The sequence below is a fragment of the Hemiscyllium ocellatum genome, chromosome 17, assembly GCF_020745735.1.
Source record: "Hemiscyllium ocellatum isolate sHemOce1 chromosome 17, sHemOce1.pat.X.cur, whole genome shotgun sequence".
Lineage (NCBI taxonomy): Eukaryota > Metazoa > Chordata > Chondrichthyes > Orectolobiformes > Hemiscylliidae > Hemiscyllium > Hemiscyllium ocellatum.
In genome coordinates this window covers 62,407,932-62,418,295 of record NC_083417.1, presented here as the reverse complement: position 1 = coordinate 62,418,295, position 10,364 = coordinate 62,407,932, and the positions used below count along the sequence as shown (strand labels likewise).

Below are 10,364 nucleotides of genomic sequence, written 5' to 3'. Positions count from 1 at the left end.
TGTTTAGGTCATCCTTGCCACTTCAAAAGTATTTAATCTGCAACGAACCTAGTCTCCATACTACAATATATAAAGCCATTAAATTGCACTGGCTTGGATGACAATGAGGCTCAGTTAGCTCAGTTGGCCAGAAGACTGGTTTGTACAATAGGGTAACATTAACAGCATAGGTTCATTTCCTACACTTGCTGAGGTTATCACAAAGGACTTTCCTTCTCAACCTCTACCCTTGCCTGAGATGTGGCGACTCTCACATTGTAAGTCATTATCAGTTTTCTCTCTCTAACGAGACTTCAGACAACGATTGCTTTACCTTGACTATAGTGAGCAGAGTGGCAAAGCAAGAGTGTAGCTGGCCTGTAATCCAGAGATAAATGGACCAACACTCTCCTCTGTCTTTGAGTGGCATGTGGCTCAGTGGTTAGCACTGCTGCCTCACAGTACCAGGGACCCGGGTTTGATTGCACATTTGCGTGAAAGTGTGAGTTTGCGTGAATTTTCTTTGGATGCTTTGGTTTCCTCCCACCGTCCAAATATGTGCAAGTTATGCGGATTGTGTCCAGGCTAGGTGGGGTAGCCAAAGGAGATGCTGAGTTACAGGAGTGGGATGGGGTCCAGGAGGGATGCTCTTCAGAGGGTCAACGTGGTCTCTATGGGCTGAATAGCCTATTTCTGCACTGTAGGGAATTCCATATATATTGAATACGTCCCCTTTTTAACAAAAGAATAAAAGTCTTTTGATAATTTGATGCGATGATAGGAAATACCATTGCACTAAATCACTGCGAGCGGATTTGCAATTTCTGTCGATTTTGCATCTGCAGCAGCCGCAGTCCTTGACTTGCTCGCGCGTATTCAGCAAGTCCACATTGATGCGGCTTTGCGCCTGCGCGGCTCTCTGAGCTGGTTTCCATGGAGACGGCTGTAAACATTCGGAGGGCGATCCCAGGAAAAATGGCGGTCACTTTACGTGCCGACAGAAGTTTCAATCTCGATGCCCACCTGGAAGAAAACATCAATGAACTGACATTCGCGCAACTCCAGGAATTAGTGAAAAAGATCAGGTACCGGCTCCCTAACAAAATGCGAATACAAAGTGCCATCATAAAGCCGAGAATTGCTGGTGGTGGCCCGTGGAGGGAGACCTGCTCAGTGTCTCCTGCACTTTCTTTTCCAGGTTTTATTTCGAATTTCCAGAACACACCAGTATGTTGCTTTTGTCAATCCAACCCGAAAAATGTTTTAAAAATGAGACGGTTATCGCGCTGAGCTACAATGAAGTTGGCATTGCACTAGCGCCGTGCTAGTGGCATCCTTCCAGCATCGCGGGCCACTCTATTAACAATGCCATGAATTTTTGTGGCGTGGGGGGCTGGAGTAATAACTTCAAAAACTATGACATTCCCCTTCTTTCGATGATCTCAGGTGAAGGGGTAAGGCTTTGTCCGAAGGCTCACTGAAGATGTTAACTAGTCTTGAAGTCATAGAAATGTACAGCATGGAAACAGACCCTTCGGTCCAACCCATCCATGCCGACCAGATATCCCAACCCAATCTAGTCCCACCTGCCAGCACCCGGCCCAATCCCTCCAAACCCTTCCTATTCATATACCCATCCAAATGCCTCTTAACTGTTGCAATTGTACCAGCCTCCAACACATCCTTTGGCAGCTCATTCCATACACGTACCACTCTCTGCGTGAAAAAGTTGCCCCTTAGGTCTCTTTTATATCTTTCCCCTCTCACCCTAAACCTATGGCCTCTAGTTCTGGACTCCCCAACCCCAGGGAAAAGACTTTGTCTATTTATCCTATGACAAAACGTCTGAAAATGAACCCTTCAGCTCAGTGGGCAAACCGACATCCAGAACCTCAACCTGAGCCATAAATCTTCTCAAAATTTGCTACAGTGAAAAGTTTTGTTTACAAGCAGTACAGGCATAGTGAGCAAGGATGTACAGAACAAAAGATATAAACAGAGACATACAGATAACATTACAGAGGTAGACTATGTGCATAGCTACAGAAATTCAGCAGCAATTAAATGGCTCTTCAGTTAATTCATTTTTGGTGAGAAGAGCAGTGTTGACTATAAGACTGAAGCACAGGCAAACAGGGAGAATCTGCTCTCTTTTGACACAAGTGGTAGTAGTACCAGTCGAGAACTTCTTCCCACAAAAGGCTGAAGATGCTTTGAAACTGAAGCTTTCAAGACTGATCTCAAGAAATATGGAAGGAAAATACTTACATAGATCAAATTAAATGTAAGGAGCATGGTGGCCATCTATGTTTTTAATATTCCTGGAAAAATTATAGAATAGAATGGAAAGTGGAGCCACCCTGCTTTGTAACACACCTTTACATCATTACAATAGAATTGGATGTTATATCTTGCCAGCACTTCTTGTTTTTTTTTCGCTTCTTTGGTGTAGCAGCCACTGCATCTTCCCAAGGACTTCTTTGCAATTTAGTTCATTTTTAAAATAATGTGTGCTGAAGCATACAATCTATAATTACATTATTTCATTTTTGTATGGTACTTTGGCAATTAGAAATTGTAATCTTTATAATTGGTAATAATTGCCAGAGCTAAGAGTTGTGGAAAGGAAAATGTAATGTTCTCTTACAATTTAATTTGTTTTTAAACAGCTGAATTTTGAAAGCTGTAATCACTTTTTTCTTGATAATAACTATGATGTTTACTGTGCCTAGCAGCTGTGTATGACAGAAGAGCCAAATGTGTTCAAGAACCAAGCACAAAACAGCCAAGTTCAAAGTTTACAGAGGAACCTTAGAAAGTCACAAAGCAATACTTTAAATCATGAGATTAAGAGATACCCCTTCACCTTCATCACAATCAATGTTCAGAAGTCATATTATGCTTTGCATGATATTAGAGACATTTTAAAAGGTATTGAAAATTAAATATGGATGAAAGGATTTATATATTTAAAAAGTCTCTTTAGTTTCCATGAGAAAATGAACAAGGTTGTCAAATACAACACAAAAGCACCAGTAAAAATCTCAAAATGTAATGTAATTAATTTAATCACTTTTGATTTGTGACCATGTTCAGTTTTATGCTCAGATTATTACGATCCCCATACAGACAATGAAGAAAAATGAATGATGCAGCTACTGATAAAGAATTGCAAAGATTTAACATTTAAGATGTTTTCAGTAACACACTAATTAAAATTGACATAGACTAAAAATTACTTAAAGGCAACTAATATATGAAAGCTAGTTCTATTAGCATTTATGTAGCCTTGCAACTTAAATCCCACACTCCTGCGGGTTTTTCAGCAGTGTTTCTTTGTGTTGCTTGTTATGAAGGTGTAGAGGTGTAATGTACCTTTAAGAAAGTTGAAGGGCTTGCACACAGAGTGCTGGAGAATTTACAACGTAACATTTGGTGAAGCAGCATTGCAATGAGACAAAATAAATTCAAATTCAGCTAATCTGTTTAAATTATGCCCCAAGAAACTGAGTTACAATCAAGTTCGAATTTAGTATTTTGACAATATTAAAACCAATGAAACAATCCGATGATTTGGGTTATAAAACTGAAAACAGTTTAACAGTTGGAGGAGAACTGCCAAAAGACCAACAGATGTAGCTGTTAGTAAGAACTGTCTGAGAGGTATCTGTCAAGAGAAGGAGTTTGCGCAGGGGAAAAAAAAACATCGACACCAACCTGGAGTGCAAGTCTACAGAGGAAGATACAAAGAGAAGATTTGACAACTGGCTGGTTTTGAAATTTGAATTGTTTTTTGTGATTCTTAGTCAGGATTTTTATTGGACAGTATTACAGAAGGGAAAGTAAAAGATAAGTGAGAGAAAGGAGTTGTAAATAGTTGTTAGTTAATTATTCTCTGTTAGACTTTTTAAAAATAAAATACAGTTGTTAATTTTTACTTGAAATTGTGACCTTTGGGATAGTTCTTGGCCTCTTGAAGTTTGACAGATTACAGCATGGGTTAAATTATTTCTGTGTTGATGGTTTAAATTAGCAGGGGGAGTTTACCCCGTGTCATAACAGTTTGGGGGTTCGTCCAGGATTTGAACTGGTGTAGACAGATTTAAATAGATTTGGGGGTACAAAGCTCCCAGCAGAATTAAACAGTTGCTGTTGAGTGTCCTAGATCTTTAAGTGAAATGTAGGTGAGACAATTTGTTTAATTTCTGTGATTTGTGGTTGATTAAATTAAAAGTGAGAGAAATGCTCTTAAAACTGCTGAAGAGGTTCTGGAATTTGGAGATGATTCTCAAATTTGCCAAGAAAGTTTAGAAGGAAAGAAAAAGGCCATACTTTTAGAATTAGCAAATAAGTTAGATTTGCATTTAACCAAAGACAAAATTAAAGCTGAAATTGTTAGGGAGTTCTCAAACACATGTGTATCAAAGAAACAGACAAGTACAGTAGAGGTAGAAAAACTTTAATTGCAATTGAGGAAAATGGAGTTAGAAGATAAACAGAGAGAGAAGGAAAGAGAGAGAGAAGAAAGAGAGGGGGAAAAGGAGAGAGAGAAGGTTCTTAGCTGAGCAAAGAGAGAGAAGAAAGGGAGAGACGAGAGAGAGAATTTGAACTTGACAAGTTGTGACTCAGGCAGCAAAGTCAAGTTAACAAGATGGAGATTAAAAGAGTAGATAGTGATATATACAAATATGTCAAAACCCGGCCACGTTTTGAAGAGAAAGATGTTGAAGCCTTCTTTATTTCATTTGAAAAATTGGCTAGGCAGATGGAGTGGTCTGAGGATTTATGGGTAATGCTAGTTCGGACTAAACTCGTAGGCAGAGCTCGTGAAGTATTTGCCACACTGTCAGATGAGCAAAGAGAGATTATGAAGAGGTCAAACAGGCTATTTTAAATGTTTATGAATTTGTACCAGAAGCATATAGACACAGAGAAGGAACCAAGTTAAATTTATGTGATTTTGAAAGAATTAAACACAGTCATTTTGATAGAAGGATGCATGCTTTAAAATTGATAAGACCTTTGTGGTTCTACAAGTGATTATTCTGCTGGAGGAGTTTTAAAAATCACTTCCAAAGATGGTAAGAATTCACGTGGAGGAACAGAAAGTTCAGGAAGTGAGAAGGGCAGCAGAATTAGCAGATGAATACATATTGGTGCATAAGACAAACTTCCGGCCAGAATTTCGTCCTGAGAGAGGTAGAAGTTGGGAGAAAGGGAGATCCTACACTATGAAACCAAGAGTAGAGAACACTGGTAAGAATTTACCACAGTATAAAAAAAGGAGCCCGAAGGTGGACAGGAGGTGAAAAGCCTCAGGTGTTTCCACTGTAGTAAATTGGGATCCATAAAGTTACAGTGATGGTCATTAAAGAAAGGCACTGTGGGAAAAGATGTGCTAAAAGGAGCTAAGCTAGTGGTATTAGTGAATGTAGAGAACCCGAGAAGAGCCGAGGAGCTGCAGGAGCGTGCACAGCCTAAGCAGGGGCTGAGTATGCAGTTAGTACCTGATCTCTAGACAGAGTTCGCCTCTGTAGGTAAAGTTTACTCAGAAAGAACAGGGGGAGAAGGACAAGAAGTTATAATTTTGAGAGACACAGGATCTAACCAGTCGCTGATAGTAAGGATGAGCGAATATGCACTCTTTCTGATCTGTTACCTGAGAGTGTGGTTATTTGTGGGATAGGTGGACAGAAATTTAGTGTTCCCCTATGTTAGATCAGGTAGGATTGCCAACTGAAGACTGGGGAAGTTACATTGGAAGTTACATTCTATCAACAGAGTGTCAGTTCCAGGAATTCAGTTTGTTCTTGGGAATTATTTGGCAGAATCCAAGGTGGGAGTGACACCTCTTGTTGTGGAGAAGCCAAAGGAAGTCCAAGAAACTGAGGAGTTAAAACAGAAAGATCCTGGTATTTTCCTAGACTGTGTAGTAACCAAATCCCACTATCATAAGTCACAGCATGAAGCGAATAGTAAAGAGAAAGATGAAGGAGTTGAGTTTTAGTTTGCAGACACTCTGTTTGACGTAATGGTGCAGGAAAAACCTGAACAAGCAGAGGGTCAGACAGAAGTGTTTCGTCCTGAAAGGCTAAGGTACTTGCAACAGCAAGACAAGGTGATAAAAGATATATATATGTGTACTCTGAAAAGGAGGCCAAGGTTATTCCAGAGGGTTATTTTCTGCTAGATAAAATCATAAGGTGGAAATGGAAACCACAGGAGGTTAGTGCAGAGGAGAAATGGACCGAAGTGCATCAGATTGTGTTACCAGTAGCATACAGACAAGAGGTGTTACGGGTAGCACATGAACTACCTGTAGGAGGTCACCTAAGGGTACGAAAGACTCAGGCTAAGGTACAAATACATTTTTATTTGCATGGAATGCACAAGGATGTGGTTAACTTTTGTCATACATGTCATACATGCCACCTTTGTTGCTAATATCTGCATTTGAAGAACATTTCTAGTGGGTTATAATTGATTGTGTAGGTCCCCTCCCAAGAATTAAAAGTGGGAACCAGTACTTGTTAACCATAATAGGTGTGTCTACCAGATTTCCAGAGATAATTCCATTATGGAGTATCAAGGCAAAAAGTGTAGTAGAGGAGTTAGTAGCTTTCTTCACACGGTCTGGGCTACCCATAAATATTCAGTTGGACCAAGGGTCAAATTTTACTGCTAGGCTGTTTAAGAAGGTTATGGATAGCTTAGGAATACAGCACTTTAAATCCAATGTGTATCATTCCGAATCCCAGGAAGCTCCAGGAAGGTGGGATCAGACCTTGAAGACCATGCTGACAGCATACTGTCAGGATTACTCGAATGATTGGGATAAAGATATCCCATTTGTAATGTTTGCCATTAGAGATGCCCCAAATGAACCTACTCCCTTCACTGCCTTTGAATTAATATTCAAGCATGAAGTGAGGGGCCCTTTTAAATTAATTAAATAAAAATTGACAGGACCAAAGTCAGAGATCTCACATTTAGATTATGTATCAGAGGTGAGGGAGAGATTAAATCGTGTAGGTGAGATAGCTAAACAGCACCTAAAGAAGGCACAGCATTGAATGAAGCAGGTGGCAGATAAAAGCTCTGAGACTCGGAAGTTTTCCTGAGGGGATGATGTGTTAGTACTGTTAACAGTGATAGGAGATCCCTTCAAAGCCAGGTTTAGTGGTCCCTATCAAATTGAGAAAAAGTTGTCAGGTGAACTATCTAATAAAGATGCCAGATATAAAAAAGAAGGTACGGTTATGTCATGTGAACATGTTAAACCCGTTTTATACTAGAGAGAAAGGACTTGAGAAACAGATGTTAGTTACTGCCTCGCAGAGTGAGGAATCAAATCCAGATGATGTGGATTTTGATGTGTCTCAGATTAAAAAATGAAGAAGAGGCCTTGAGGAGTGGGTAAGTTAGTAAGCTATCTGTCTCATGAGCATAGATCGCAATTGAAAGATTTGTTACTGCAGTATAAGGATATATGTAAGAATCAGTTGGAGAGGACTAATGCTATTGTACATGAAGTAGACGTAGGAAATGCTGCTCCCATAAAACAACACCCCTATCAGCTTAGTCCTTTCAAAGCCAGACAGGTCCAAGAGGAGGTGGAGGCCATGCTGAACGAGGATATCATTGAACCAAGCCACAGTGAGTGGAGTTTGCCAATTGTCTTAGTTCCCAAACTGGACAGGACTCAATGATTCTGCACAGATTATCGGAAGGTCAATGCCGTTACAAAATCGGAATCATATCCAATTGGAAGATTGGAAGACAGTATCGAGAAAGCCAGTTACATCACCAAATTGGACTTATTGCATGGTTACAGGCAGGTAACTTTATTAGAGATGGCGAAATAAATTTTTGCGTTTGTAACCCCACATGGGCTATATCAATTTAAAGTGATGCCCTTTGAAATGAAGAATGTACCTGCCACATTTGAAAGGCTCATAAACAGAGTTGTGGCTGGGTTAACAAACTGTGCAGTCTATATGGACGATGTAGTGATCTTTAGTAAGTCCTGGAAAGATCATGTGGTACAGTTGACAGAGCTGTTTAAACATCTACGAGAAGCAAAACTGGCAATAAACTTAAACAAAACTGAATTTAAGAAAGCAAAGATGACGTTCTTGGGACATAACATCAGTCATGGAAGGTTGACCCCATGGAGTTCAAAGACGAAGACGATCAAGGAATTTCCACAACCAACCTCAATTCTTAGGACTCAGCAGATTCTTTCGGAAGTTTTTTTCCAAACTGCAGCAGTGTAGTGGCACCATTAACTGATTTGCTGAAGAAGAGCTCAAAGTTTCAGTGGACAGAACAATGCCAGGAGGCATTCAACCATTTGAATCAATATTAACCACCAAACCAGTTTTAAATGACCTGACCTCTCCGCCCCCACCCCACTCCGGCCTATCACCCTCACCTTGACCTCCTTCCACCTATCCCACCTCCATCGCCCCTCCCCCTAGTCCCTCCTCCCTACCTTTTATCTCAGCCTGCTTGGCTCTCTCTCTCTTATTCCTGATGAAGGGCTTATGCTCGAAACGTCGAATTCTCTATTCCTGAGATGCTGCCTAACCTGCTGTGCTTTGACCAGCAACACATTTGCAGCTGTGATCTCCAGCATCTGCAGACCTCATTTTTTACACCAAACCAGTTTTAGCTACTTCAAACTTTCCAAACGTTTTTAAAGTCATCGTTGTTGCTACTGACATTGGAGTTAGAGCTGTACTGCTACAGGAAGATAAGGATGGGATTGAACTGCCAGTTGTTTACTTTTTGAAGAAACTGAACATCCACCAGATGAAATACTCCACAATTGAAAAAGAACTATTGAGTTTGGTACAATGTGTCGGAGATGATTGCATACTGGGGTCACAATCCTCTAACATTCTTAGAACACTTTAAGTCAAGAATATGAGACTATTTCGTAGGAGTCTTATGTTACAGACTTTTAATTTAAAATCGTACATGTAGCGGGTCGTAAGAATGTAATTGCAGATGCATTATTGCAGATTTAACTATAAAGTTTAGATGAGATTTGTATTTATCCAATGTTATTTATATATGCATATATAATCTATGGGAAGAAATTAAGGTGAACTTCGATTAAAGTTATCTAGATGTTATGGTAATGTGTTAAAAGAATAGAAAAAAATGAAGCCACCTTTTGATTATGAAAGTTCTTTTTTTCTTAACAGGGAGGTATTATGAAGGGGTAGAGGTGTACTGTACCTTTAAGAGAGTTGAAGGACTTAGCAAGCACACAGAGTGCTGAAGAATTTACAATGTAACTTTTGGGTCAGCAGCTAGCAGTACCTGGTTGCTATGAGACAAAAACAAATTCAAGTTCGGCCAATCCGTTTAAATTATGCCCCAAGATACTGAACTCCAATTCAGTTCGAATTTAGTATTTTAACAATATTAAAACCAATGAAACAATCCAGTGCTTTGGGGTATAAAACTTGGGGTATAAGAAATTGAACAGTTAGGGAAGAACTTCCAAAAGGCCAACAGATATAGGCTGCTAGTAAGAACTCTCTGAGAGGTACCCATCAGGAGAAGGAGTTTGCACAGAGGAGTTTCCACCGAAGTGGAGTTTAAATCTACAGACCAAGATATAAAGAGAAGATTTGACAGTTGGCTGATTTTGTAATTTGATTTTTTTTGTAAATCTTAATTGGGATTTTTATTGGACCAGTATTATAGAAGGAAAAGTAAAAGATAGGTTGGAGAAAGGAGTTGTTAATAATTGTTCATTTAATTATTCTCTGTTAGACTTATAAATAAATAAAGTTGTTAATTTTTACTTGAAATAGTGACCTTTGGGATAGTTCCTGGCCTCTTGAATTTTGACAGATTACAGCATGGGTTAAATCATTTCTGTGTGGCTGGTTTAAATTAGCAGGGGTGGTTTACCCTGTTACAACATTGCTACACCAGGGTGAGTTTTCCAGTGCCATTTGAAAGCAGTTTCCCTCAATCCCCTGAGTATCTCTAAATTGACATCCAGAATCAAGGCCCAGTCAGACAACTTCCTGGTCCTTGCATCCCCAAGTTTTATTGCTATAAACAGAAAGTAAGTATTCCTTGATATCCTACTTACTGACTAACAGAAAAACATTGTTTTCCCTGCTTTGCACAGCAATAGCTGTATTTGGTATTCCTCTCAGGGTCTCTGTGTCCGAGAATCTGTGTCTAAAACAATAGTTACTCCACTTTTCTGTGAAACATGTACAAGCTGGCATTTAACTTTCAATAGGTTTTGGCTGGGCCTTTTTCCTCCAGGCAGAGTTTAGTATGACTTCACGACCCCCATTCCATAGTCTTCCATTTTATTTTAAATAAAGGACACAGCTTAAAACTAGTAAATG

General features: G+C 39.6%; 1 protein-coding gene across 1 annotated transcript in view; it reads left to right on the top strand.

The window, feature by feature from the left end:
- Positions 1-954: 954 nt before the first annotated feature.
- Positions 955-10,364, top strand: part of ccdc113 (coiled-coil domain containing 113) — a 44,523-nt gene continuing 35,113 nt past the window's right edge. Inside the window, exon 1 of the mRNA XM_060837515.1 lies at positions 955-1,064. Within this exon, the coding sequence (XP_060693498.1) occupies positions 955-1,064 (110 nt within the window). The remainder of the gene's footprint in view (positions 1,065-10,364) is intronic.